The 27,519-nt window shown below is 43.3% G+C and overlaps 7 protein-coding genes across 10 annotated transcripts; 3 read left to right on the top strand and 4 right to left on the bottom strand.

Moving 5' to 3' along the window:
- Positions 1-1,708: 1,708 nt before the first annotated feature.
- On the top strand, positions 1,709-10,373 carry LOC125763651 (uncharacterized). 4 transcript variants are annotated; one of them, XM_049426985.1, is made up of 3 exons: positions 1,709-2,288; positions 7,236-7,808; positions 7,889-10,373. In XM_049426985.1, the coding sequence occupies exons 1-3, from the start codon at positions 2,195-2,197 to the stop codon at positions 8,965-8,967; spliced, it is 1,746 nt and encodes a 581-aa protein (XP_049282942.1). In that variant the 5' UTR covers positions 1,709-2,194; the 3' UTR covers positions 8,968-10,373. The 4 variants fall into 4 exon arrangements, with proteins under 4 accessions (XP_049282942.1, XP_049282946.1, XP_049282945.1 ...); XM_049426989.1 differs by lacking the exon at positions 1,709-2,288 and adding an exon at positions 2,306-4,286; XM_049426988.1 differs by lacking the exon at positions 1,709-2,288 and adding an exon at positions 2,306-4,491.
- A 221-nt stretch (positions 10,374-10,594) lies between these two features.
- LOC125763660 (NADH dehydrogenase [ubiquinone] 1 beta subcomplex subunit 9) lies at positions 10,595-11,439 on the top strand. Its single transcript, XM_049427006.1, has 3 exons — positions 10,595-10,771; positions 10,910-11,052; positions 11,134-11,439. The coding sequence occupies exons 1-3, from the start codon at positions 10,674-10,676 to the stop codon at positions 11,331-11,333; spliced, it is 441 nt and encodes a 146-aa protein (XP_049282963.1). The 5' UTR covers positions 10,595-10,673; the 3' UTR covers positions 11,334-11,439.
- LOC125763658 (dolichol-phosphate mannosyltransferase subunit 1) lies at positions 11,427-12,575 on the bottom strand. Its single transcript, XM_049427003.1, has 3 exons — positions 12,311-12,575; positions 12,031-12,241; positions 11,427-11,928 (listed from the first exon to the last, which is right to left on the bottom strand). Exons 1-3 carry the CDS (start codon positions 12,406-12,408, stop codon positions 11,518-11,520), a joined length of 720 nt encoding a protein of 239 aa, XP_049282960.1. The 5' UTR covers positions 12,409-12,575; the 3' UTR covers positions 11,427-11,517.
- A 139-nt stretch (positions 12,576-12,714) lies between these two features.
- LOC125763654 (putative ATPase N2B) lies at positions 12,715-14,926 on the bottom strand. The gene is made up of 6 exons (XM_049426992.1): positions 14,343-14,926; positions 14,068-14,253; positions 13,662-13,903; positions 13,403-13,574; positions 13,189-13,335; positions 12,715-13,113 (listed from the first exon to the last, which is right to left on the bottom strand). The coding sequence occupies exons 1-6, from the start codon at positions 14,745-14,747 to the stop codon at positions 12,871-12,873; spliced, it is 1,395 nt and encodes a 464-aa protein (XP_049282949.1). The 5' UTR covers positions 14,748-14,926; the 3' UTR covers positions 12,715-12,870.
- Positions 14,927-15,748: 822 nt separating this feature from the next.
- Positions 15,749-20,385, bottom strand: LOC125774972 (uncharacterized). The gene is made up of 5 exons (XM_049445350.1): positions 20,127-20,385; positions 19,838-20,008; positions 19,679-19,739; positions 16,573-16,715; positions 15,749-16,478 (listed from the first exon to the last, which is right to left on the bottom strand). The coding sequence occupies exons 1-5, from the start codon at positions 20,255-20,257 to the stop codon at positions 16,133-16,135; spliced, it is 852 nt and encodes a 283-aa protein (XP_049301307.1). The 5' UTR covers positions 20,258-20,385; the 3' UTR covers positions 15,749-16,132.
- A 2,410-nt stretch (positions 20,386-22,795) lies between these two features.
- Positions 22,796-23,526, top strand: LOC125763659 (endocuticle structural glycoprotein SgAbd-3-like). The gene is made up of 2 exons (XM_049427004.1): positions 22,796-23,187; positions 23,260-23,526. Exons 1-2 carry the CDS (start codon positions 22,915-22,917, stop codon positions 23,428-23,430), a joined length of 444 nt encoding a protein of 147 aa, XP_049282961.1. The 5' UTR covers positions 22,796-22,914; the 3' UTR covers positions 23,431-23,526.
- A 1,039-nt stretch (positions 23,527-24,565) lies between these two features.
- Positions 24,566-26,694, bottom strand: LOC125763661 (endocuticle structural glycoprotein ABD-4-like). The gene is made up of 3 exons (XM_049427007.1): positions 26,532-26,694; positions 25,730-25,851; positions 24,566-25,062 (listed from the first exon to the last, which is right to left on the bottom strand). Exons 1-3 carry the CDS (start codon positions 26,538-26,540, stop codon positions 24,792-24,794), a joined length of 402 nt encoding a protein of 133 aa, XP_049282964.1. The 5' UTR covers positions 26,541-26,694; the 3' UTR covers positions 24,566-24,791.
- Positions 26,695-27,519: the final 825 nt, after the last annotated feature.

Genomic DNA, 27,519 nt, shown 5'->3' with positions numbered 1-27,519 from the left:
TCGCGTGAACATCGTCTGGCAATAAACAATCTGCTATTTATGGAGTGCAATGTTTAACAACGACCGGACGCATCGTTTCCTTAATTGATTCGGTAAACAATTATCAAATTATTAATTACCCCAATAGCACCAACAAAGGTTTTTTATTTATTGCCTTATCATTTGCTAAAACGTAAATCGACGTTGTTTTTGGTTGACTAGTGATACACAAGCTCTTGGGTGCATATGTTCGATCGCGTACCAACAGTGCTTCCCCGCCCATTTCGATTTCCGAAGTCATTTATTGGAGCAGCTGTTGATGGGATGTGATTGAAATTAGACCAACAAACGTAATAGCGTTACGTGCGCGGTTCCTTCCTGAAGACATTATTTCTGATAAATCAGTACAAAATTGATTGGATTGTCTGAAGATATTTCGATACTATCGATCAATCAGGTCTAATGTTAATGACAAACAAAGGTGCGGTAACACGTGTTTAATGGAGCGCCTGTTTGTCTTACATCTAACTAGATAGTGTCAGTATGTTTATCAAAGATCGTGATCCCAACCCAACCCTCTGAACTGCAATGCAAAGTACCTCAAATCTTCTCTTCATTTATCGATTAGTCTCAATTGGTTATTGTTTCTAAAGGTGTTCTGTTACAGTGCAAAGTACGGAACGCGGCGAACTTTCCTTCGAAGCGTGGCATTATCGAACGCAAGACGGTGGATCGGTTAGAAAACATATGTTTTAGTCATAAACACAGCGCGCTGTTAGCCGTAGGGCATACATGTTGTAACGCAAAAGGGCCTGCTGACCCTTATGAGGGATACGCACAAACAATAGAGAGGTTCCCCTACTAAAGGTTCCTCGTTGTTGCGCCGCACAAAAACAACTTTCGGTAGGACGAAGGCCAAACCGCACTCTAAACTACTTGAAATTCTTCACAACCTTCACTAGTCCCTAGCGATCGGTCAAACCGAGGGCTATTTTGAACTCCACTGTTGGACCAACATTCGAAATCCCCTCCCGGAAACGTCCCAACAAACGTTTCGGGTAAAACGGTACGATATACTTTTATCACTTGAGGTCTGGTGCTGGGGGTCATCGCGAACCTATCCAATGAACCCACACAAATCTTAAAGAAAACAGTGAACGATGGCCACTTATGCATGTACATAGTGTAAAGTGATGCCCTGGCGTCTGTTTGCATGGTCGGCTATCATCAGGCCGGGTTCTCTGTTTGATGTGAGATTGCAAATAGTTTATTCTTTTTATCGCCCCTGGCCTATCTCACTCTGTGTGTTCTGTTCCGGGGGTCATTTCGGGCTTTGTGTGAAAAAGGCTTCATGTCTGGCGAACGCCTGGGTACCTACACTATCCTGATCCGGTGGCCCATATCCGGTTCAGTTGTCATCTCATTATCACTAAACAATACTGCCATATACCGTTTGACACGGAATAAGAAAACGGCCTCTCTTGAGTCTTGGTAGAAGCGTCCCGAAACAAACAGTGTACAAACCCCTCACAACACAAGTGCGATTGCTGCGAAGCCAGATTCTCGGCAGGTGGTGTGGGTTAGGCATTTGGTTGGTAGGGGACAAACAGATAATAAATCGCTCTTCCTTCCCCGTTCATCCGTCCCGAAACAGTTGTGCCGATCAGCGACGGTGACGGGTATGAATGCTTTCGCTAACAACAGACGACACAGGTCGCGGCTAGCTAACAGTACACGACGGGTCACAATCACAATCGGTGTCTGGACGGCGTTCGGAATGGTTGTTTCATCGTGATTTCGAGTCGCGCGTTTAGTACCTAATCGGCTGTTGCTCTGTTTTGGGGCGCGATTCGTTATCAACATTGGCGCATGTGTTTTAGACGACTTTAGTCGCCTATTTGAGGGACAGTTTTGTTTTCCAGTGCACAGTGTTTGATTTATTTGAATTTAATGATAGGGAGACATAAAGAAAAAAACCCAACGGCATGTAATTAAAGGCAAAGAAGGAAAGATGGTTTGGTTGTGAATTTGTACCTAAGTTCAACCAGTGAGTGTAATACTCTGTATGTGATGTTAGTATTTATAAGGAAGTGGGTTTTAAAATGTCTTACGCTGGTTCTTCGTGATTGATCGACTAAATCTGAAACGTGGACGTGTTGTTAAAGTAAAAAAGTATAAGAGTGTTTAACGGTGAAGTAAAACACAGCTGAAGAAGATGGCGCAAAATAAGCGGCTACGATATGTGAACAACGCGGACAACGTGGCATACTACCATGTGTACAAATACAATTCCTTGCAGCGGTTGAATAGTGAGTATATAAGCAAGCCCAACATCCTCTTGTTTACTTTAAATTTTTTTTTAAAGATCGTTTTTCTAGTACATTAATCTATACATAATGTTTTGTGTATCATTTGTGACCCCGCAACGTATTTGATGGTAAATACTAGAAGCCCTAGAACAACCGCTCCCAGTGTAGCGCAAGAGGACACAGCTATGAACAGGCTAATAGTGCCCATGGCGGCTGGTACAGATTTAGAACTGTTTGCACCAGGAGAAAGCCATTTGATTGCACCACAAACAAGACCCGCCGAGGTGAAGATTCACACGTTATAGTGCATTGTTTTGAAGAGCCAGCTTTGCTTCGGCGAAAGAGCACTTGGCCACAATCACGTTGTGTTGTATTTTGCGACTCAGCTCCACATCAAGTGCTTTTATAGTCTAGTCGGTTAGTCATCTAATCAGAAGCGTAAGGATATGTAAGCAAAATGCAACAGCTTTACACCGGTGAATTCTGATTCCACCAACGCAAATGCATTTGAAGTGTGGCGCATTGTGTTTCACACGGCCACAGGCCATTTGCATCGGGGCATTGGGAAGGATTATGGATGCCAACACGTAGCGAAATCCTGTTCTAAAAGCCATTTGCATATCTCTATTGCTAAGCGTATGTTGTAAGGCGGTTTAATTTATCGTTGTAAGATATTTATTTTGCAATTTCATTAGTTAGGCGTCACCGTCATTTGCTTTATCGTTGTCGTTTAGCAACAAAAAAAAAGAACTGGCATTGTCCGGTATCATTCATGACATGATCCGTAGTGATAACTCAGTAGCAACATTATGCAACCCGAGGGTACAGATGGTCGAAACGTGAACGGGTTGATTTGGGACCAGAATTCGATACGTTATTGGAGCGTGATCGGTAGCTGGTACACTGAAGAAGTTATCTTGAACACGGTTCCTTTTGATTAAGTGCAGCTTTGCTATGCTTAAAGCACTGCGATAAGGATAATCGATGGCTATAAAGAACTTGGGTGGCGATAAACGCCTCAAGCAAGTGGATAGGAAAGTGACAATGGATGCATAAAATAAATTATAGAATTAAAATATTTATTTTGAGATAAAATCATCCCCGGGTAATATATGTAGTGATTAGAAATATATGATAAACTGTTAACTTTTTTTTTCAATCCACACTGTATTGACTTATTGAACACATTGATTAGTATATTTAAAGGCCCATTTAAAAAGGTGCAATGTTGAATATTGAATACGAAGCTATGCGAATACTGTGCTGTCTAATAGCAATTTTGTAATTTAAATTGAAAACAAAATTAGTTTCACAAGAATTAGATCTGTTTGACTAAATTATGCCCTTTCCCAAAAATAAAACCACATAGTTGTTTGGAAATCACATAGAACAAGGTATCAAAAATGTTCATTTTGTCGAACATTAATATTTTACAGATAAGCAGCAACATTTAATCAACGAAAAACGAAACAGCACTGCAAAGCCAGCCTTTCCAACATGTGTACACATATATGTAACGGTTTTGTAAAAGTTTGAATTTTTTCAAAAATCCCACGTGAAGCATTCGCAGCAGCCCTGTACCAATCTGTCAAATCGATCTGTCAAGCAAGCACACGAAGAAGCACACGTTTCGCAAAGGGCCGTGTGCTGTGGGGGAGCAGGTGGGAGGTTTGTTTTGAAAACCATGCGATATGGAATCGTGCTTTTTTCCACCACGCGCAGACAAATAGTACCAAATCAGTTCTTGGTTGCGCGCTACGTTCACATTCCCGTTTCTAAGTGAATCTACCATTCTATTAATCGGATTTACTTCGAATCAGTGCAATGCAGTACAGTTTCTGTTGCCCCGTTTAATGGTATTGCGCATTGCGTGAGTGAACCAGGAAAGGAAAACGGTCCCGTGAAATGGTGCACTACGTGGAGCGCGTGGAACGCATCCGGCTACGAGTTAGGAGATAAAGAGCAACGTTATACGACACCGGAGACAAACACCCCACGGTACATCGCGTTGCACAAAGCAATGGCAAAGGGATGGCTTTGTTTGCTTGCAGGGGTGCACTAGCTGCTGGTTAAACGCTGTTTGTTCCGTGGCGAGCAACGGTGCATGGGGAAAAGCTGAAACGCAGCATACACCACAGGCCAGAATCATTCCGTACGCACTTCGCAGCATCAATCGTGAAACGTGACACGTAACTAGCAGCAGGTAGTTTGTGATGGTTTTTGTCTCCAAAAACTACTCCTACATTAGAGCACGGGCGCGCAGCGCTACGCAGAAGAGTTTGTACACAGTTGTGCAAGACGAACAACGTACTCTAGTGACTGATATAGTGTGGCAGATAAGACAGCCCACATATCACGAGAACCGAAAGACATTATCATCTCGCCGCGCTCTTAGTTGTTTGTTGGGGCAGATAGAGTGAAAAACGTACAGGTGTGTTACGTTCCCGGTGCGCAGTTCCGGCCAGTTCAGTTGTTTTAGTAGCAAGAAAGTAGGGATTTTCCAACTTTTATTAAATTCCTTTGTGTTGCTATGGACCGGTGCAGTGATTCACAATAGGAAACCTTTCCTTTTTTGAGTTCTGATTAGCAAAAAACAGCTACGCACAAAGATGCATGAATTTGGTGAGCAAAATCATGAGTTGTTTAAAACGTTTAACAAATTCTGTAACATATGTAGTGTTTGCTCCGTCCATGTATTAATCTTTAAATTTCAAACTGATAACGTGTCTCAACGTGTTACTTTGTTGCAATAATAAGCATCATCATCATCAACATCGTCCCTTTATCATTAGTGGGTGGAAGGTATCGATTTCACTTTACATTAACCAGGCTTACTGAGGGATGCTTAACGAACCGTACTCAAAAAAAAGGGAGAGCTATTGGTACAGTCACGTACAGCCACAAACTCGTAGCAGCGAGATGGTTTTATGTGGCAACGATGCTCCACAATGAAACACTAACAAGATGCGCTCGATGATAAAAATAAACCCCCAATCGTCTTGTCATCGCTTGGTTTGCTTAGAGCAATTCGAGAGGTAAAGCTACGACCAGGCTCATTCGGGGGAGGTGGTGTTTGTAGAAACTTCGTAGACTATTATTGAAACGCGTCGCGCTCCATCTACCAGGGTGACAATATTTTATCATACGGGTCAACCGTACCGGATCGTACCGGATAAATCAACGGCCCATTATTCTCATTCGTTCCGAACCAGACGTAGGTCAAATGGCCATGAAATTAAATACGAAATGAAATGATACGCTTGCTGACGGAAGAAACAGGTATCCATCCACAAGCAGACAGACGACAAGGAAGCACATCTTTTAATCCGTTGCCCGGCAACAGCATCTGCCATCAGATGTCATGGAAGCGTGATGGAACAAACAACTCGATAGTGGTGGTTTGGCAGAAGGGATTTGTTTATGCCTGTGAGGGAAAATAAATTACCTGTGCAGCTTGTTGTTTTGCAAGGTGTAGAGTAAGAAAACATTCAAACGTGCAAACTATCAACGTTGCATATAACGTTGCTTTCCCCACCCCCAGGGCAAGACATTTAATCGATGAATGGTGGCATCATCCATTTCTTCGCTAAACACCACACACAAAAAACACATTCAAAGACAATGTAACAAACGAAATGGGGCTCATAATTTTGGCACACGACCAAGCTATAAATAATAGTGCACCATTCTTTATTGTCACTGTTATAATCATGGCCAAATAAGGGGCATGTTTTGTGTGTAGCGTGTTTTCTTTCCACGACCTTCACGTTTGTTTGTTTTTTTGCTAGTAACATTAAGCCTTTGAAACAAGTACATCTTGGCCCGTTGATGGAGAACCGGTGGTAAATATTAAACCGCGTATGAAATATGAAGCGAGTGAAGTGGTTAACAATGCGCGTGATTGGGCTGGAGCACGTCGAAATGATCAATTTTAAACGACACCCGTGTGAAGCCCTTCATAAAAAGTTTATATTTTCAATCGTCTTACAGATAATAATGGTCGTCAACGGTGTGATATGTGCGCTTACTTCCGCGTTCCCCTTTTTTGCTCTACAATAGTCACTTGATGTGCTTCTGCTCAGTGTGTGACGCATTTTGCACCACCACCGGAGGTGAAATAACGGCTTCACAAAAGATGGCATTTTTTGTGTCGTGTTAACATAACATCCCACCACAAACAGAAACGTGTTAGGTTGTGTTGATAACATTCAATTCAACTAAAAGTTGGGGAGACCATTTCGAACTGATGCAAGAAAGGGTGTGGGATGAGATGGAGTTACTAAGAGATGACACTTTATCTTAAACCACAAACCCTGCTCGAGGTAGATCGTTTTGATCATGTACTGAACATGCTCCACAAACAAGCGCACATGGTGGCATGGTTGCCACATTGTGGGGTTTTGAATAATCATCAATGGTTCGTTAAATTGTTTTACTTGTGGTACTCGGCCAACGTTAACAGGCTTTCGACTGCAGTACACACACAATTAGATTAGAGAAGGTTTTTTGTGGCCCCATCCAACGTATGGATTGTGCTGTCGAAGACAGTGTGCTTGCTCGTTTGCTGATCTGCTGTTGGTGATAACCGTATTATATGCCGCCGTGGTCCAAAATGAAGTCATTAGTAGCTCTGTGTTTCCTATCGAAGCGCACCAGGCGCAAGTAGGTCTTATCACACCGTAAAAAACCTCTAGTCCATGATTGAGGGCTTTTATTGTGGTTTTTTATTTAGATGATGGCACAGTTTTTGTCCATCTTCAGCGCGTCTTTTACCAAAACAATCGTTTGCAGGGAAGAAAATAAATTTTTATTTTAGTTTAATGATTCATCCGTAGACTATCATTACCGGTGGTGGTATGGTTGTGGTGTTTATAAATGCAAAAAAAACATTGTTTTTCCTTTCATGCTAATGAATGTTTCGTTTACTGTCCTCCTTCCTTACAATAGAGACCAAAAGCATGCACGGCGTTAAGCGTGTGATCGCGTTCTGCATACTGACCGCGATCTTGCCCGCATCGCTCATTATACTGCCGCTCTATTTGCGGCACACGGTGTTTGCGGACGTTGTTTACCCGATCGCCGAATCGGACATTATCGAAATCCGCGATGGAATCTCGTCCGTCTTCTGCCAGAAGCACACGCTACAGATGAACAGCACGTTCAACGCGTTCCAGCTGGATCATGAACCGGAGGTGTCGAAGAACAGGAAGCACATTAGGTTGAAAAAATCCATGTCCCTGCCGGACGATACGCTCGAGTACTGGGGATTTTATCTGCTAAAGGGTGCGACGGTAGCGCTGCGGGTTTGCTCCCGGTACGATGGTTCCCGGATATTGGTCGTAAAGGGGGAGCGAAATCTGCGCACGTGCGGTTTGCTCGAGCACAACAACAATAAGATCGACAATTATCTCAACAAAGAGCACGGCCAGGTGCTGGTCACCTTCGAATCGGCCGCCGAGTTTATCGAGTATTCCGGTGAGCTGAAGGGATCGTCCAACTTACCCGCCGATGGTAATCATGGTGAGTGTAAAGACGCCTCTATGGGGGGGTTTTAAAGCTTAAACCAGTGCAAATACCAGTTGCTTTCCTTTTCTTTGTAGGTGGAGAAGATCTAACGGACGAACGCCCGTCAGCGGAAGAAACAGCCTCCATGTTGGGTCGTTTGCATAACTCCAAAGAGGTACGCGCACAACCCACCAGAACCACCGACAATGAGCTCGATAAGAGCAAGCGAACAACAGCAGCGCCGGCGTACGACGCGTCGGGAAGGAAAGCACAATATGCTACGACCAAGCGCATCGGTCGTCCGGTATCGGTTACGATCAAGAATGCACCAACGCCCGGCAGCACAACCACAACGTCCACAACCACCGAAGTACCGCCAAGCACGACCGAAAATCTCGTTAAAAAGTATCGCAACTTCCGTGCAACGGAAGCAGGACCTGCGGCGGACATGTCGGTGGATGATGGTGGAAGTGTACACCGGAAGCGTCACAATCACAATAAAACCGGCCATCGACAGCAGCCCGATGCGGTAGCATCCAAGGAAGGTGAACAAATTGTACCACCAGACAGTGTGGACCGATCGGATCAGCAGCAGACGAACGGTAAGCGACAAAGGCGCCGTCGCCGAAGGCGCGATCTCGTGTACGATCGTGCGATCAATCATGGTGGGACGGCGATGAACCATTCCAACAACACCTCCGACTCGGTATCGAGCTTCGAGAACAGTTTGCTGGCGTGCTACGATGGTGACATCCTGCTAGCGCACAGTTTCCCGCCGAGCAAATCGTGCCAGAGCGTGAAGTACCTCGAGGGTGCTTCGCACACCGTCACAAAGCACGAGGTAGTATCGGATGGGTACTACTATTACATTTTCTACAGCGATAATGATTACGTGCAGAACGACATACACGCGATGTTTGACATCTGGAAACCGACATTCCAGTACTCGAACATGTCGGACACGAAGGGTTGCATCAACAGTACGCAATGTTCGTTCCCGATCACGTTCTGGTCGAACGAGCGCGTCATCGTGGAGGTACCGACCCGGGACGGTATCGAGCACGAGGAGGATGATATTACGCTGCTCGTATCAACGTGCCATCCGCGCATGGCCATCTACATTATCTTCCCCGTCAGCGTGCTGATTCTTGTGCTGACTTGCGCTTTCCTGTAAGAAGCTGGACGGCATGTTGAATAGGTGCCATACAAAACAAAAAAAAAAAACAAAAACACGATCCAATCCACGGGTTCGCATCCGAATTGTGGGTTAATCGGATTTGGAAATGTGTAAACCCGCACTAGTTTATCGGCTCATTAATGTTAAGTGCATTCGTTGATTTACAATTATAGTGAATTACTCATTAAGCTGATGTAAAATTGACACCAGTAGGTTAGGCAAAAGAAGAAAATACCCACGAAACGGTAGAAGGATTTTATCAGTGTCGCAGCGACACTATAGTGCAATACCATACGATCGAACTCCTCTTAGAATCTGGTTCCATTGTTGAGCTAATGGATTGGTTCAGTGAGCCTGGATTAACGTGAGATTATTAGCCAAAACGAAAGTGCAATGAGTACAAGCAAGCAAATCTATCTATATGCATATATTTTGTATATGTTTCCTTACGTTTTTTTTAAAGTCCAATGGAAAAATGGCAAGTGAAAGTTACAAACTCCGTTACATGCTCTAGTCGGCAATAGTTTGCAAGAAAAATAATTACAAGGAGATTAGAGTAAAGGAAACAAAAAAAAAAGAAATAAAACGCGTCAGGAATCTAGCATCAGGGATAACATTTTAAGACGAGATAAAACAAATGAAAATTTAATTTTTTGTTGGTATGTGTGCAAAAATGTGTAAAGAAAAGTTTAATTGGTTTTCTTAAAATATGTTTTAGAGTAAGAAACGCGTTTTCTAGTATCTTATTGAGCTGGTTTGGCATAGGATTGTGTAAAGCGATTTTAAATTCTATCTTGAAGTTTGTTTCAATTCCAAGAGTACTGTGTAATTCCAAGCATGATCTTTCAACTTTTAATACTGTTTTGTTTCTGCTGTGAAAGCTAATTCGTGTAATTTGTTTTGTAAGCTTGCAATGCTTTCTTTTTCACATATGTTAGGTTTAATATTCAGTACTAAGGAGCATGTGCAAGCACAGCAATTAAATTACTTGGACGTCCGCCCAACATACAAGGCAGGTTAATCTGAACACAGAAAGATATCATATCAGTTGCGCATATACTGTGAACGCTGCTGTTAAACACAAACTAGCAACTAGTTTTATCGATTAATGCAATGTCGCTGTTTGTTGAATTGTGATATAAGAAACAACTAAAACCGATCCCGACAGTAAGGAACTTATCATTACTCGTGCTGCGCAAATTTGAAAGCAAATTTGTTTTAACCAATAGTTGCTGATAGTTTGTAACTGAAGTAAAGTTTGTTTTAGCAAGTTGTGGGGGACGTGCACCGTACAAATAGGAATCGAACGAGGCTATAGAAATATTAAGGTACACAAAATTCACCAAAATATGACTGTGAATGTGTATAATAAACGTGAAGGAATTTGATTTTAATTTTCAAAAGATGCCTAATTCATTTGTTTTATATGATTAGTAAATTGACATAAAATTGAACGCAGTATGATGAAACGTTAATATGATAAAGAAAATTATAATATAAAATAATAGGTAAACATTTCAAATTTAATTTAAATCAATGTTGCATCGATCTCTTTCGACCACCCTGTGGGAAAGGGATCCCCCGAGATGCAACCCTGACAGGGTGAAGAAATGTCAAAACACTTACCAGCTGTCATTTTTATCAAAGCAAACCCCAAATCAGACGAAATCGGCTGCTAGCATCGGAGTTTTACGGAAATAAAAATGTCCGCACCGACCGCTACGGCACTTGCCCACACGCGACGGGTTTGCTCGCTGTACAAAAAGTCGCTGCGTAACCTGGAATCGTGGTACGATAGGAGGTAAGCTACATCTTTCTACCAGTACACGGGTGCACAAAAGTGCGAAGCAACTTATGTAATTGTACTGTCGGCACTGAGCCGTGCTGTACAGCAGTTTCAAAACAAACGCGCGAATGTACTATTTTGTTTTATCCGCAGACACATTTTCCGCTACCAGGCTACTCTGATGCGAGCACGCTTTGATCAGCACAGGAACGAAAAGGACCCGGCAAAGGTGGCTCAACTCGTGGGCGATGGCGAAAGGGAATTGTTTGAAAAGCAGCACTACCAACCGAAGAAGTGTATGGATGGATTGATACGTGTGGCGTGTGTATAGTTTCATGCATTTAACTGGGCTTTGTTTTTACCCTCTCTCATTGCAGTCCCGATGTCCCCGGGTGGTGTTGCATTCGAACGTGAAGTGATTCCCCCGGATTGGGTTCTCGATTATTGGCACCCGCTGGAAAAGGCACAGTTCCCGGACTACTTTGCCCGACGTGAAAAACGCAAGGAAGAATATGTCGTCTGGTGGGAAAAGCAGTACGGCAAATCGACGGCGAACGATTCCTCTTCCCATCACTAAACGCGATCTAGTGATCGAAAGGAACAAATCCGATCGTTTGTGCAAGAGTTAGCTTATCATGGTTTAGCGCGAGATTGAGTGGTGAAAACACGATTGTTAAAAGGTACGATACCCGTCTTCACACGTTGGTGGTTGGTTTATTGATGATGACAACGGAAACCGTAGTGTAAGTGTGATCTCTCTTCTACGTGGTGGCAAACAAATACAACAAATTTTTCGCGAACTGTACTATCTCCGATCCACCGAGTTTCGACTGTCCGTACACACGGTCCACGAATGATATCGGAACCTCTCCAATCGAGTAGTTCAATTGACGCGCTCGCACGATCATTTCCATCTGGAAGACGTATCCCTTCGAAGTGCAACGAGATATCAGTTCCTTGAGAACTTCCTTGCGATACAAACGGAACGATCCTGTTAGATCGGAAGCATTCGGTCTCAGCAACAGTTGAGAAAGAAAGTTAGCTCCACGCGAGATCAACTTCCTCTTGAAGTCCCACCCGTACACACCACCGGCACCCTTGTACCGCGTGCCAGAAACTATGTCAAAGTCGCCCTTCTTTTGCAGCTCTACAAACTGTGGAATGAATTTGGGCTGCAAGAGTAAACACGATTAGAAACCGGTTTTTGGAAGATGAGACACTCTCAAAGCTGTGCGGTGAAAGATCACTGTCACGTCAGCTAGGCGAATACGTACGTGGTGGCTCAGATCGGCATCCATGATAATGATGTAATCGCCTGTAGCGTGCTCTATTCCATGGATGTAGGCCGTTCCAAGCCCCAGCTTTGCAGCCCTTGGCCGAAGGAGAATCCGATCTTCGCCGTATATTTTTTGCAACTGCTTAGCTACCTCAAGCGTTCCGTCCGGACTGCCATCATCAATAACGATCACTTCGTAGTTAATTTTTCTAAAATAGTTTAAAAACAACACAGTGCTCAATGTGTACTAGCAATTAAAAAATATTAATTAAACTTACGCCTCTTGCATGTACTTCACAATCAGCCAGATGATGATTGGAAGGTTTTCCCGTTCGTTGTACGTTGGAAGCAGGATGGAATACTTCTCGCCTGCCATAGCTGACCGAATGCTGAGAATGATTTATTTACCACTAGCTTGGGGTTGATTCGAAAAAGCGAATTCTGGGATTCTTCTAGCCGTCTTCGTGTAGCAAAAAAGGGGTTTTAAACAAGTAACAACAAACAAAATCCACGTCAAAACATTAATGCTGGCACAGTATGCTGTCAGCGTTTTGCTAAATGTCAGCGGCATGCTGTCAAATTATGTGTGATGCTGTTATTTTTCTTTTCTTTTTGAACAGAACTTTTTATAATTTGAAACACTATTCGTCATATCGTTTTTATAATTGAAAACAAAACTTGATAGTTGGATTGCAGCATAAGCAATAATAAATATGATAATTTATTTACGATTGGTTTTAAAATTGCTAAACAAAGAAAGGTTCTCCGTATTTACACTACGCTAAAGCAATTTTTAAGTACACATCAATTTACAGCTTCGTTCTGGAAAGTAAGCTACCTAGCGGTGTTTCTCCCAGAGCGTCCAGTATTCGGCCGATTGCATTTCGGCCAAGCGAGACACTGTTCGCTCGAAGGCAAATACTTCTTCTTCACCCGTGAAAATGTTCGAACTTGCGTCCGTCGAATCCTTGGTAATTTTGAGATCGTCCATCAACATACGATGCTCGTCCGAAGTGTGCATATCGTCCGGTGCTTCGTTCGAGAACAGATACTTGTACGGTACATCCGCCGATACGACCAACTGCACAGGTGGAAAGAACACGGAATTATTAAACTATTCTTAATGAAGGTGTTCGGGCGGAACTTAAATGCTTACCCTTACGCGACTATCGTATAGTGTGTCGATCAGCGTGATGAACCGTCTCGTTTGGGATTTTAGCTTCAGGTTAAGTTGAGGAATATCTCGTATTAGTACCGTGTGAAAAAATTGTGCTATCTGTAGGAAATCGCTAGCACCCATAGGCTGAAAAAAGGGCAAAGTTTTTTGGTTTAACGAGATATGCTAAAACAAGCGCCCACGTTCGGCTTACCCTATCACAGAGTTCTTCAAATGTGCTGTCAAGCACCTGGCCACAGGTTTTTGCGAACGTTATATTCCTGCCAAAGTGGGTAAACGTTTTGGGACGTATCATATCATTCTCCTGGGAGCAAAGCACCTTAAACAGTTTGTCCATTGAAGCATTTGCATCGCCTTGGGATTTGCTGCAAACGAAAAAACAAACAATCATATTTATACATAAAAAACACAATCTCTATCTCACTTTGGTGATTGTTTTTGTGGTAACTTACTCAAAGTAATGTTTACTTTCCCCTTTTAGCGCCGCCGTACGGTAATCAACGCCACTATCTAGCGTGACGATGTTACAGTGACTCTTGAGTACCCCGATGAACGGTACAAAGTTGCTACGCTGTAGCCCATTTTTGTAGAGATCGTCGGGGGCACGGTTACTGGTGGCCACCACAATCACACCATTATTGAACAGATAAGTGAACAGCCGTTTCAAGATCATTGCATCCGCTATGTCGGTAACCTTGGGGGTGAGGTGTGGACAGACAGAACGAGATGGGCGTCCGTTAGGGGCGGATAGCATTGTAAGGAAGCGATAAGACGAAACGATTATACACGGTCCCAGCTGACTCAAGCGATAGGACGGCCGTTCTTGTCGCACCTGACGCGACACACAACAACGCATACCTGAAATTCATCGAAGCAAATCATCCACGAGTCCTCGGTAATCAGCTCGGCAACAGGCTTAATTGGGTCGAATGGTTGTGGCTTGCTGTTGCTGGCATCCCGCACGTGCTTCGATTTGATTTCGTGTATCTTGGAGTGCACATCCGTCATGAAGGAGTTAAAGTGTACACGTCGCTTTCGATCCATCTAGAAGATAATACCGGACAGATGGCGAGGTTATCCCTACTCCAAACACCACTCACTGACACACTGGCCTCGCTTTTTTTTGCACTCACCGCACAGCAGTCGTAAAACATGTCCATCAGCATCGTTTTCCCACCGCCAACGCTACCGTAGATGTAGAGTCCCTTGGGGGCGGCCACCGCCTTCTCGGCCTTCCCGAAGCTGAACCATTTCCCTATGCCAGTGCTCGGTTTAGGTGGGCTGTACGTTTTAATGTTATCATACACTACCTGCAACGCTTCGGTGATGCGGCCCTGGTGCGGGTCGGGCTGGATTTCACCATGGTTCAGCTTTTCCTTCAATACCTCCACGGGCGTTTTTCCGGCACGGGCGGAAACGGTGGCAGTGGCGCTGGCAGGTGCGTTCGGACTGTACAACCGTGCGCCATGTATCGCGGGACAGGAGCAGCTACGCTTTAGCAAACAGAACGAGCTCGGTGCTTTCGTCAGGAACAACATAGCGAACAGGTAGCGCTAATATTTGGGTCAAGTTCTTTCATATTATGTAAGGTAAAACGGTTGCGAGCAGAACGGTGACGGCTAACGTCAACCTTCGTCGCTCGTACTTAATTGCCGCGCACACTACGAATTTCACAACGGCATGGTTCTTGTTTACCTCGTGCGTGATGTTCACAACAAAAGCAACAAAATTAGAAAGAGCAAGAGAGAGAGAGAGAGATAGCATGCCTGCTAGCTGTCAAACTTCGACTATCTTCGGCAGCAAACGAAAAATGCAGTCAAGTGCTGAATGACTCACTATAAATGCATGATCGATGATTAGGGTGCTTGTATACGGAACAAATGAGCGAACGAGAGATGTACTACTAAATGTGCGACTATTTTTTCAAATTTCCAACAAATGTTATGGCTGATGTTACACTACTAGGGTTTTTTGCGTTTTATCTATATTATTCATAAACAATTCGTAACGACGTTGTTTTTTGGTTTTTAGTACATTACTTATATGGACACGACACTTTTTAAACGAATTTCTCAATGAATCGGATCTAGTCCTAATGAGGTAACAGGTTAATTGTTTGTTTGTTTGTCAATGTTTGGAGTGATATACGCGGATACGCAAAAAGAAAAGAAAAAGAAAAATACTAAGAAATTTAAGCAAAAATGGATAGGTAATGCCTTCTAATTAGATTAGTTAGAATTGGTTTCATTTTTCATTCGAAAAGGCCCCTGGAATACCAAATGAAATGTAAAAAAGAAGAATGCTGATTTTTAAACTTCCAAGCCTAAACGAAATTGCACCCGAATACGACATACGCGGATCTCCACTGTCCGCTATTTCAGTGTATCTCGATGACTACCTTTAATTTTTAAATAATTTGATTGTGAATATAGCAGAAGCTTCTTAACAAGCTTTATCCCACGACTCTGAATTAGGCAGACGTTAGAGAATTTAAAAAAGTGTTTCGGAGCGCTCAAATGCACTCAGCAAAGGGCGGAAGTAAACTTTTGCTAAACTTTTATTAAAACAAACCAATAACAGCTCAATAACATTTCCGTTTTTTGGGGAAGTAGTTAGAGTAATCACAGTCTATGTTGGTTGCTTTCTTCGTCATGAACGTGATATTCGGTCGGCAGCTAAGAAGTGTTGTCATGAATATCGTGACGTTTGCAGCATTGCAGCAGCACACAGCACGCGCTTTGCAGCCCGTGCCTGGCGTGGCTTAAATATTATAAATATGTTTGTCCGGGAAATCTACTGAACGGCAATCCGCTTATCAAACGATGCCGTTTAAAGTTACGCGCTAAAAAAAACCAATGCTAGACGGTAGGATCTTCATTGAACGAAGCCACAGTGTCGCTATTGAAAGTCAACTCGCACAACTCTACTGATTGTAGTACTGGCCGTTATAATCCAGCTCTGCCCGTTTGGCTTCATCTTCCGCGTATTTGGGATTGTTTTTGGCTTCCTGCTCGCGGCGCTTGATACCTTCGTAGATCTCCTTCAGCCCTTCTTGGATTGCTGGCGGTACTGGGGGTGGTGTGGGCAAGCTGTCGCTCTGAACACGGAACCCATTCTCATCGGCCGTGTACTGCACCTGTATGACGTCACCGTTCGGTGCTTCGTACGAGTAGGCACCTTGCTGGACCAATATACCGTTCGGGTGATCTTCCGATGCATCCTTTAGATAGCCGGACTCTTCGTGTACGATATTATTACCCGTCTGGTAGCTATTGTTTGGTACGATTTAAAACGAGGAAGAAATTATAAGCAATTAGAAGGTAGATAAGAAGGGTTTTTTTAAATCTCTTAAACTCTTCTTACATAGTTCTATAGCTGCCATCTTCGCCTTGCTGTTTGTCGTACTTCAGGATAGGAATGTAAGTGCTTGTTTCATGATGTTCAAGATGCTCGTGACGTTCATGCTGCGGGTACCCGTAAACGGATGCCACCAGTGCAAGTACGATCTGCAGGAAGAAAATGATGAATGAAGTTATGCATCAGTATTCGCCGCAAACTGCATAATGCAACCATTGCAGCTTGCAACGATTGTTTCGTATTGTCTCGTATGCAGACTTATTGTCTCGTTCCACACGAGTGAATTTGTTGGAAAAATTCAATTAATTACACACGTGACGTAATCCAACGTAATGCAACAAGAAAATTAAAGAAGCCACAAAGTAACATTCACTTTTTTATAATGTCCATTTGTTTTCAACACTCACCAAAAGCTTCATTTTTATCAAATAACTTCCTATTTAAAATGTTTCACACAATGTATAAACACACACACACTTAGGCAGATTTTTTATTCATGAATCACCAGAAAATCCTATACGGAAATACGATCCTCCTAGACACGGAACGATCGGAACACACACCACACTTGCTTGTTTGTGGAAAGAAAGTGAAACATCCACTGCATACGATCTGCCCTAGTGATAGGTCTTTATATATACACCGTAACGCCAAACCCTGGCTGTGCTGGGTACCGATTTCCCTCTCTAGTGATGCCATCCGTAATCCCATCTCCAAACGTTTTTGGGCAAGTTCGCGCCACGGATGTACACAGTTTTAGTGGCGTGGGGGAACGATGTTTACGTTTCCATAATCTCTTCTCTCCCGCACGCGTGAATGAATTGTTTCTGTTGCATCGTTTTTTTTGTTTTTGCAGGTGCAAAACACCTACCATCTGTTAATGCAGTTTCTGTTTGTTACTCTTCAGTGGAAAGATTTAGCAAAAACAAAAAAAAACACCCACCTGTAGAGGATTGCACCACGCAGCGCACAAGTGGCCCGGGTCATGCGCCGATGATTTCGAACAGAGATGCAGCAAGACATGAAAAATGCAAGAGAGAAACGAATACGGTTTTAGCGTGATCGATACGATACTTCTTCCGTTCTTGCAGAATTAAACATCATTACCATCGCGTTGTGCAGAATCTGGTGAGGTCTTGTCACTGCCTGTTGAACCTACCAGGGAGAGAGACCATGAGTTTGAAAAGGTTAGATGCCCTTGGTAAGAATGTAGGTTGATCTGTTAGATGTGTTTGTTCTGTTGAATCTTCACCCCTTTTACCTCTCGTTACCCAATAATGATCTGCACAGATGCACACGTGGTAGCGCAATAATTACTGTTTTTTTGTTGTATTGTGAGAAATGTTAAAAACAATTACTTATATGTAAACAAATTTGCTTAAAATACAAAAATAAATTCACCTTTCTGTTCCACCATCCTTACGCTTGCATAATTGCCAAATGTCAAGCACTAATTTACGGGTGTGGCCTTTTTGTCGGGACCATCATTTTCGGTCTGTTTTCAAATGGCAATTAGTTAATAATCCAAAACGCGTAGATGAATGTAAAAGACATGCACAGGACGGTTTAGAAGACGAAAGCAACAGTCTGCCTGTGATGCAATCTAATTTCCTTTCGGCGGTCGGATTGCACAATTGATGATGTTTCTGGACGAGTGTGCATAAAAGAGAGAGAGAGAGAGAGAGAGAGAGAGAAGGCCAACAAAACATCATCCGCTTGGTAGAGTGATGTTAGACTGAAAATAGTTCAAACGAACAACGCCCTCAATATAACTGCAAAGCCAAATCGGCCCAATACCCGGGTTCGCTGTCTATGTGTGTTAGATGGTAAAGTTCATCCAGACACCAACCAGGCCCCTTGTACGTTCGGTTTCGCTTCGGAAAGCGAAAGGGGCGAATGGATTTCAAACGGATTGTTGTGTGATTGCCCTAAGCACACCAGGGTAAAAGTAATGCAGCGCGTGTGTAGTAATATTTTTCATACAAAAATCGGAACTCCTCGGGTTCGGGTTCGTCGTCACACCGCTCATCGAGCTCTTAGTTTCCAGCGGGATGGCTTTCTGACACGCTCGGACGGGGAACGTTTGTGCAGCATAGTTGAAAAGTGAAAACCCATACTAAAGCCGATCAAATCTCAACGGGACAGCAAGCGGGAAACCCTTTCTGTCTCGTTCTTCTATTTTCACCGCAACCCTTTTTAGTTAGTAATGGCCATTGTGCTGGTATGCACTATGCGATGCCGTCACGGGTAGGATGTAAAGTTGGGAAAGTTTGCAGCTAAATGGTTGTTCAGCTCGTAAGTGACGTGTGCTATTGTTTTGATCACTGCGAAGATCCTAATCGCTGAACTTGAAAGCTTTTTTTTGTTTTAGTTTTTGGTTTTCTTCTTCTCGGGCAGCGCTGCAAAACGCCGCCAGTCCGGATAATGGTTGCTGCGTTCGTTCAACCGATCGATCAACCGATCGTTGACTCGGATCCATTTGTGGTTTGCTAATGGATGCCGGTGCTACGGGCTGCATCCCACACCGATTCGGAAGTGATCGGTCTGGTCTTGGTGGAATCGATTGCATAATAATGCCGGCCGGATGGCATACGATCGCGGCGATTGTGCTTCGACCCATCACAACCCCACACACACACACACATACTCACATAGACGCATACAAACGTTATCATTATGGTGTTAGATCATTTTCGTCAAACGCTTCCTCTCGATGCATGGGATAGTGGATGGAGTACAATGAAACATGCATGAAGCATACATACCGTACCGGCTGGGAAGCAATTTGTACCGCGCACTTATGATGGTACGGGGTCGATCGTTAGATAATCACCGATCGGTGATAGAATTGTTCGATACGTTTCGGAGCGGAAGAGTTTTTTCGAAATGGGTAGGAAAATTTGGCCAGCCAATCAATGGATCAACCAGTTTTAGCTTTTACTGTTGGATTTTGCTTTATTATTATGACCACCGCAACGGGTGGCATTGGAAGGTACCGATTTAGGAAGGTAGGGATCGTATGTACATGCTTGCTATGTTTGAGTATTTTACCACTGCGTACAGTGTTGCCAGCAGTGACGAGTATTCCCAATGGAATGTCGCTTGCTTAAGCGCTGGGAGCAACCGGGAGATGGTCCGCCTGGGGTTGGAATCCATTCTCATCCGCAATGTATCTGTGGACAGTGGAAGCAAATTAGCACGATCGCTCGGAAACGGTTGAGAGACTTTTGGCAGATGAGTGGTTTTATGTAACGGTGGTGACGTTTCTTACCTCAGCGTGTAGATCTGACCGTCCGGGGCGGTGTACTGGAAGGAGCCAGTTTGCACCGACACCTGCACGTCCTCCTCACCGATCTGTCGGCCAGTTTCGTCCAGCTTCGGTACCTTGATCGACTTGATCGTGCCCTGATCCTCAACCTTGATTCCATTTGCCGACTCGAACCTGTAACCGTGCAAAGAAACGCAAGAAGACACCGAAACCGAACCGGCGAGATAAGTAAACAAATGAAAAAAAGGGTGTGTAAGGGCACAGCGGACCACCCGGTCGGATTGACATTTACGCATAGTTGAACGATCCATCCGGTTGCACATCGGACGTCTGGCTGACGATTTGTGCCTGCGCATCACTATCGGCCGGTGCTGCGTATACGGCCGCCACCATTAGAACTACCAGAGCGAGTAGGGTATTCATTGTGCACTTGAACTATTTTACGTTTATCAACGTGAAGAAAAAATGAGCCTCCAACTATTAGATGGACACTTGGACGGTTAATGTTTTAGATAGCGAGCAGACACTGACGATTAGAGCGAACGCCCGATAGGCTTTTATACAGCCTACTAGATCATCTGATTGTGTTTGCACTGACCATCTCCATATGTTTTGGGGACATATTCACCTATCTGAAGTTCCATTCACCTGCCTGTAGCAACAACTGCGGGTGCCAACCAGCGGCGGATGGGTGATGGACGAAAGGTTTCCTGGGGAGGATTTGTTTAATTTTCGTCATTTAGTACATATTTGGCAAGATCTTGGTGTGTATGTGTTTACTCTGACGTTACGGTTTTTCGTAGCGTTACGACCTCAACTTACTTGCTGCAGCCCCACACATAAAGGCACACACAATGTCGCACGCGTGTACTATTGATTTTCAAACGCCGTGGGTTTGGAAGAAAGAGCAACATGCAGGCAAACTTACATTCCACGAATCGTGAACATACGATCGGTGAATATGATTGGGGGAATTTGTCTTTTTCCATCCAACGACACTTTGCATTACATTTTAGCGTGCATCCCCGTTGACCTTCGGTTTTTCGTTGGTTTGGATGGTTGGATGCGTGAAATTTGCAGACACATTTTCAAAACCCATCATTTCAAGGCGGAGAGTGTTGTTTTTTTTTGGGAGTATTGATAATCGTCTTTTTTGCGAGGTCTTATAGGAAGATAGTGATATGATTTCTTTCCAATTGTCCTTTGGAGGATATTTTAGCCTAGAGAGGTATCAAGAGAGCCTTTAGTTTAGCAGCAAAGTATTAGGACAAACATAAATGTTCCGCTGTTCTTCTAATCAGCCCAAATGTCTAACATTACAAATCTTCATGAGCTCTCAATTATAATACGAAGCAGTAGAATCGTTATTACACAATTTAATAACACACTCTGCCTTCATTAAAATATATGTGCTAAAGAATAGGCTGTTCCTGTATGGGTTATTTAAGTCATTGATGATCTCCATCATTCAGGTGGGGCAGTCAAGATCAACAAGTAAAGGTAGGAGCTTGAGAGTGGCTCATTCAAAGTGTAATTCAAATTAGATGGAAACATTGATAGCATTTAGTTAGTTTTGTTTTTAGTTTGCTTAAAAGTTAGTTTTTTATTTAATTATTTTTATTTTTCATTGATCTCTACAATACAAAAATGATAAGAAATTGTTATTATCATAGCTCTGAAAGAATACTGTTTGATCATTTTTCAGAGAGAAAGAGAAAAAGTGAATAATAGAAAATAAAAATGGTAAATTTCAATTGGTCATCATTCAATTAAATAAAATACCAAAAATATTAGTCAACAACATGTCGTAAAACAAATAGTGAACTTACAAGAGGTGGAGTATAAACTCACAAAACTATAATATACTTGAAAATTATACAATATAATAAAGTCAAATAAAAAATAAAGAACGTAAGAGAAAATTAGTTAAAAAGCGAAAAGGCGAAACGCATCTAGACCGTGTATCTAATAATGAAATGTTGTGAATTAGTGAGATAATGAAATGGTTTTTCATTTTTGTTATACAGAAAAAAAACATTCGTAATTCATTCATACAGTCGCCTTACATTAATGTTACAATGCTGTACAGTTTGCTGGACGAAGGATGGAAACATCTACCTTTTGTTCATTGCACTTTACCCTTCGGACGGTGCTTTATTCTTGCAGCAGCCAAACCCCTTAAAGCTCTAGATTCCCATTGTGATCTTACCGTTCGGTTGCGGGATGTTGCGAAAGCTTTTATTTCCCGAGTAAACCCTCGCTCCTCACCCTGCCCCATTCCGGTATGACACGGTCGGGATTGGCCCAAAAGTAGGCTCAGTTTGGTTCGTGCAGTAACAGAGGCTCACGTGAATCTGCGAAGTGAATCTCTACAACTGAGCCCTTCGAATGTGTGGCCGCTTGCTTGGTGCGGTGCCTGATGGTGCTGGTCTGCGGTTTTCGGTAGGAAAGTCGAGCAGTTTTCGGGGTGGCCCACCGAACCGTCGGTACACCACGAACGAACTGAACGAACATGGCGTACTATTAATTGGGGTTTAGGGTTGGATCACGCTCTCGTCTCGCGAGTGGCCACGGATTAAGTTTCCGATGACGAAGTATGTTTAGCAGGGAGCACAAAAGACGGGGTGAAAAGAAAAAAAAATACAACAAACCAATCGGCCACCTTATGAGAATCTACCCAGCTCTTTAGCGCTTTTTGCTCCAGTCTCGAAGAGGTCGAAGAGAACAAGAAGACTATCCCCGGATTGCGGCACACGAACACGCCATTTAGGACAAAAGGGTGGGCTGCACCATCCCGGTGCAGTGAAGGAAGGGCGTTACTTGGCGTCTAATTCGGCCCGAGTGGGATCGGTGGGTCGCTGTGTTGGGATTCTATTGCATTGCGCCACGCTTTCGCCAGTTAGGCCGAGTCCGTACCGGTTGTACTAGTTGTTTTTTGGGGGGCCTATAAAAGTCTGCTGCCTGCCCGTTCTTAGGTGCAGTTCCAGTGGTCCTTTTGATCGTTCGTCATAAATCGAACGATCGTAGCAGCTGTCGTGCAGTGTGCAGTGTGAGGCTAGTACGCAAAACGTTTGTGCATCATGTTGAAGACGGTGGTACTATTGGCCGTAGTTAGTGTAATTGGAGCGCAGAAGCAGCATCAGCAACCGCATCAGCAGCAGCTACAGCAACAACAGTCGTTGCCCCGCTATAAGGAAATTCCTATAGTGAATTTGGAAAATGTGCTCGAAGTTGACGGGAAGTTTCGGTACAGCTACGAAGGTGGTGATGGTACACGTGCCGCGCAGGACGGTCAGCAGATAGTGGTGAACAATCAGGTCGGGACAGCTTCCCAGGGCCAGTACACATATCAGGTAGGACTCCGAATTAACTGTCCTTCTTCATGACAAGTTGTATAAACTATCGTTCGGTTTATTTCCCCACAGGGCGATGATGGTAAAACGTACTCCATCTCGTACATAGCGGACGAAAATGGTTACCGGCCGGTGGGTGATCATTTGCCCACACCACCACCAGTTCCTGCACCGATTGCTCGTGCCTTGGCACATCTGGCAACGTTGCCACCGAGCAAGGAAGGGCCGGGCCGGAAGTTCTAGACGGAAGGTGGCTGTGTTGGATGTGTAAATGCCGCGAGCAGTTGTGCGATAAATTGGCGTATAATAAAACTGCTTTTCCGCTTGTTTTATTAATTACATTCTGAGTGGTGATTGAGTTTTTATTTATTTCGAGTGATTTCTACATACTCTTATACCTAAGGGACACTCTTCGACTGTAGCGAAAATTGTTTAGCCATATCCTGTCTTAGACTAGGGTATATCCAAACCCCCACATGTGTAAGTGTTACATCACCTCCCAGAGACAAAAGACCCGCGTAATTGTAAAGGTATTCACCAGGAACTAAATATTATCCTCACCTTGCACCGGTCGTATAATTGACCCCAACAAATGTTCTTCAAAGCATTGAGAACTTACTCATATACAGCGTTGCATTTAATTTCAGGTCGTTACAGTCTTTTAAAGCTGTACTATAATAGAAATTGCAGTTTTGGACGCGAGTTGCTTAAAAATGTCTAAGACATAAGCATTAAATATTTGTCTAGATTCTCGTATTATTGAGCAGATATTCCTATCTGATAATGATAGCAGATAGTTGCAGATATTCAGTTTATATCTTACTTAAATATAAGGGTCTGCTGTGTGAGTCCTCCAAACCACTCAAGATTAGTCCTTCTCGCGCTCAGAAAAATCAAGATGCTGGACTAAATGAGAGAATCCGAAGTAATAGTCTATCAAGCTTACTGTTTTCTTCCCATCAGCTTGTAAATTACCGTCACCCAGGAGAGACATCAAAGAAATAGTGCTTATAAAAGAGCCTAACACGCAAAAAAATTGGTGCCGTGACCAGGATTTCTTTGGAAATCCTTGATTTTACGCCAAGCGTTTTTCATGTTAGGTTCCTTCCTTTAATGGCTGTTTCACAGTCTCAATTTCATCACAAATTTAATAAAAAATTTTTTTAGACATTATGTATACCTTTTAGTCACCTTTTTACCTTTGAGTAATAGATAAACATCTTCGAAATTCACCATTCGTAGTATGAGATGTCATCATGTCATATTATGAGGATGACCTACTTAAGATGCCTTACTGGTCGCTATTACCTTAATGAATTCCAGTGAGAAAAATACTGATTTCAAACATCGAATGTCGTAAATAGAACTCCTATCGTCCTTTTCTTTTTTCATTGTGCGTGCTTTATTACGCGTTTGATGCTCATTTGCCGTAAGCCTAAGTACGATCGGAAAAGATCACGAATCGCGAAGCCATCTGATTCGTGTGTGTGTGTGTGTGAATGTGTTTCATGGATGTTGTGAGTGTAATTGTAAAGGGTTTTTTTGGGGGTGTTTTGTTTGCGCTGAGTATTGGCCGGTTTTGCTCGAGATGATGAGAAGAACGCTTAGCGCCGCCGGTTCGACGGTGGCAGACTGGCCAGATAGTCGAGCGCCTTCTGGATCTGGGGCGGAATCGGTGGTGGCGTGGGAAGGTGCGCACCGGACGGCTGGAACCCATTCTCATCGTCCGCGGTGTAGCTCAGCTCGACCACACTGCCATCGGGTGCGGTATAGCTGATAGAACCGGCCGCCACAATTACATCACTCGTGTCGGGACTGCTGGCACGCTTGAGCGTTCCCGTTTCCTGACCTCGGATACCGTTGGCCGTTTCGTAACTGGCGTGCGGAAGGGTCGAGCGATGAATGAGGAGAAACATGAAGAAGCAAAAGCAAGAGGAACAAAAGCGAGAGTGATCAGACAATGTTGCATCGTATGCGATCGTGACGCATGTGCCAGCACCATGTGCGCTATGGGCTAATATTTTTCGTGCCATTGAAATGTGCTAATATCTTTTGCGGGATGCATACGGGTTAAGTTGCTCCAGTGGTGGTGGTGGTGTAGTTTGTTTCGTACATTTTCACACCATTTGCACTTTCGCAGAGCATCACAATTTCAGAACCCAAAAAAAAAGCCAACCAAAAAAACAAAACAAAGAAGCTTCACATATCGGAAGTGCCTAACACAACACAACCCTCCCAATTATCGTAATCAAATCTTTCATTATGAAGCTAATTGTTACCCGTTTGCCACGGGAGGCAAACGAAAGAAGAATAGCGCAATTACGCGGTTCAATTGCAGCCGCCAAAAGCCGCCATGGGTCCGGCCGCTTGTTTTTTTTTCGTTTTCATATCCCCTGTTTTGTTTGTGTAGTCGTTGCTGTTTTTACGAATTGTTACTGAACCGAGTGCCATTTTCACACGTTTTGTGTACGTGTTTGATATGCAAATTCGGTGACTTGCGGTGCTGGTGATGCGTTGTAGCACGGACGACCCGGTGTATTACCTGTACTGATAATTTCCGTCCGGTTCGATGTTGTTTTCTTGCTGGAGGATTTCTGCTTCAGCGTCTGACCTTTGCGGTGCGGCCAGTGCGATGGATGCACATGCAAACAGAAGAACAATTTCCTGGAAAGGTGCGATGAAGCGTTGAGGAATAAAAGTGATAAGTAAACTACTGGTAAAATGTTTCATTTATTTCTAATAAAATATTAAAATTCACATTCGGGAGAAGAGGAAAAAACACTAAAGCAGTGAACCGATTTTTTTCCGACCGTAAATAATTCATTACAAGTAATAAACGGTAATGTATTCGAGCAATGTTCATACAACATTTTACTTTCCTTTCGCTTTTCCTGTTCATGTTTCACTGCTTTTCTATAGCAGAAAAAACTCATCTAAATATGACGAAAATGTGGTAAAACAAACAAAACTTCCACCCCCGCTACAAAACCACCCACAGAGTGATACAAAATTATGTTTTTGGCAATTTGTTATTTTTTGCACTTCATCACTTCCTTCCGGTAGGTGTCGTAATTATACCATCTGGCATTGCTTCACAGTGGTGATCAGAGGGTTTTCCTGCACTTTTTCTGTTAAGTTTTATTTGATGTAATCGCACATACACAAAACTCACGCGCGCACACACACAACGCAAAAGGTACAATTTGATGAAATAATGTTGCACTCTCGCAAAAGGGGTCACTAAAGATGATTTTATACCTTCACTGGATCGTTTCGATTTCACTTTCATTTTCTCTTAATAGTAAACGAGGAAAAAAACAATAAAAAGCTATCACCATACTTACACACTTCATGGTTGGTGAGAAGATGTGAAGAAAACTTGAGCCAACGGATAGAACCAACAAACTGTAGCTGGATGTCGGACGAAGTACTAGCCGGTCTGATGCTGGACTGGCTAAACCCAGTACGGTAGCTGATAGTGGATGCTAATGAAAGAATAGAACCACCGTGTACTGTATTTATAGATGCAGCTTTGCACCGTCGTCCATCGCCGTTGCATTCTTGTGCGATACTTGTGCAGTTGGATCGTCTCCACCCCCCCTGGCACGGCGTTGGCTTGGTGCCTCTGGTAACCACCACCCCCCCTTGGCTTGGGTGCCATAATGCCAATGACGGGCCAGGTAAGTCATCAGCCATACATCAAGCAATATAATATACAAATGCAATCGGCAAAATGTGTTCCCAGGCAGTGTGGAAAGGGAAAGAATTTTCAGTGAAAAGTGGAGATTAGTTGAATGATTTAACACCTTGCTTGGTGCTGGTCTGGTAGTGATTGAAAGCGTTTATTTAATCAAACGCTATATGCTCTGTCTGTTTGATTACATTGTATCGAGAGTGATAGTGATTTGGTGAAGCGCTATTGTGAGATATATTTTACATTTTTTGTGTGATATAATTCCCCATCGGATGTAAATTAATTGAAGCTAAGCATTTATGTAGATCATTGTATAACGATCATTTGAAGATGAATAAATGTTCCAATTTACATGCTTCCAATCCACCAATGCCAGCAGCATCTGAACGATACTATTAACATTCACCCTCATTTAATAATATGCAAACAACAAGAAAAAAAATATTTGCCCCAAAGCTGCACCTAACGAAAGAGAAAAAAATCTTCGTTACCGGTTGTGTCTACTATCGGCAATAAATTTGCATCTTCCATTCACTCTACCCACTCTACACGAAGGAGAAGAATACGCATCATCATCGTCACTGTCACACGCTGAAAGCATCAGTGTGGCCCATTGATCACGTGCCAACCTCATACCG

This window comes from Anopheles funestus, chromosome 2RL, assembly GCF_943734845.2.
Source record: "Anopheles funestus chromosome 2RL, idAnoFuneDA-416_04, whole genome shotgun sequence".
Lineage (NCBI taxonomy): Eukaryota > Metazoa > Arthropoda > Insecta > Diptera > Culicidae > Anopheles > Anopheles funestus.
The sequence above is the reverse complement of the archived record's forward strand: the minus strand, read 5'-3'. Positions and strand labels throughout refer to the sequence as shown.

Bases quoted from the DNA above. Each gene is read 5' to 3' on its own strand.
- LOC125774972 (XM_049445350.1), bottom strand. From the start codon at position 20,257: ATGAATACCCTACTCGCTCTGGTAGTTCTAATGGTGGCGGCCGTATAC. The intron at 16,716-19,678 runs GCTTAAGCAAGC...TTCTTCCTGCAG, and splicing joins ATCTCCCGGTTGCTCCCAGC to ATCGTACTTGCACTGGTGGC. The intron at 16,479-16,572 runs GTAAGAAGAGTT...ACCAAACAATAG, and splicing joins GATGGCAGCTATAGAACTAT to CTACCAGACGGGTAATAATA.
- LOC125763651 (XM_049426985.1), top strand. From the start codon at position 2,195: ATGGCGCAAAATAAGCGGCTACGATATGTGAACAACGCGGACAACGTG. The intron at 2,289-7,235 runs GTGAGTATATAA...TCCTTACAATAG, and splicing joins TTCCTTGCAGCGGTTGAATA to AGACCAAAAGCATGCACGGC. The intron at 7,809-7,888 runs GTGAGTGTAAAG...TTTTCTTTGTAG, and splicing joins ACCCGCCGATGGTAATCATG to GTGGAGAAGATCTAACGGAC.
- LOC125763659 (XM_049427004.1), top strand. From the start codon at position 22,915: ATGTTGAAGACGGTGGTACTATTGGCCGTAGTTAGTGTAATTGGAGCG. The intron at 23,188-23,259 runs GTAGGACTCCGA...ATTTCCCCACAG, and splicing joins AGGGCCAGTACACATATCAG to GGCGATGATGGTAAAACGTA.
- LOC125763658 (XM_049427003.1), bottom strand. From the start codon at position 12,408: ATGGCAGGCGAGAAGTATTCCATCCTGCTTCCAACGTACAACGAACGG. The intron at 12,242-12,310 runs GTAAGTTTAATT...AAACTATTTTAG, and splicing joins GTGAAGTACATGCAAGAGGC to AAAAATTAACTACGAAGTGA. The intron at 11,929-12,030 runs GTACGTATTCGC...TTACTCTTGCAG, and splicing joins ATGCCGATCTGAGCCACCAC to CCCAAATTCATTCCACAGTT.
- LOC125763661 (XM_049427007.1), bottom strand. The intron at 25,063-25,729 runs GTAATACACCGG...TCCGCACGCCAG, and splicing joins GACGGAAATTATCAGTACAG to TTACGAAACGGCCAACGGTA.
- LOC125763660 (XM_049427006.1), top strand. From the start codon at position 10,674: ATGTCCGCACCGACCGCTACGGCACTTGCCCACACGCGACGGGTTTGC. The intron at 10,772-10,909 runs GTAAGCTACATC...TTTTATCCGCAG, and splicing joins GAATCGTGGTACGATAGGAG to ACACATTTTCCGCTACCAGG. The intron at 11,053-11,133 runs GTATGGATGGAT...CTCTCATTGCAG, and splicing joins GCACTACCAACCGAAGAAGT to TCCCGATGTCCCCGGGTGGT.
- LOC125763654 (XM_049426992.1), bottom strand. From the start codon at position 14,747: ATGTTGTTCCTGACGAAAGCACCGAGCTCGTTCTGTTTGCTAAAGCGT. The intron at 13,904-14,067 runs GTATGCGTTGTT...CTCACCCCCAAG, and splicing joins TTTGCTTCGATGAATTTCAG to GTTACCGACATAGCGGATGC. The intron at 13,114-13,188 runs GTAAGCATTTAA...CCACCTGTGCAG, and splicing joins TATACGATAGTCGCGTAAGG to TTGGTCGTATCGGCGGATGT.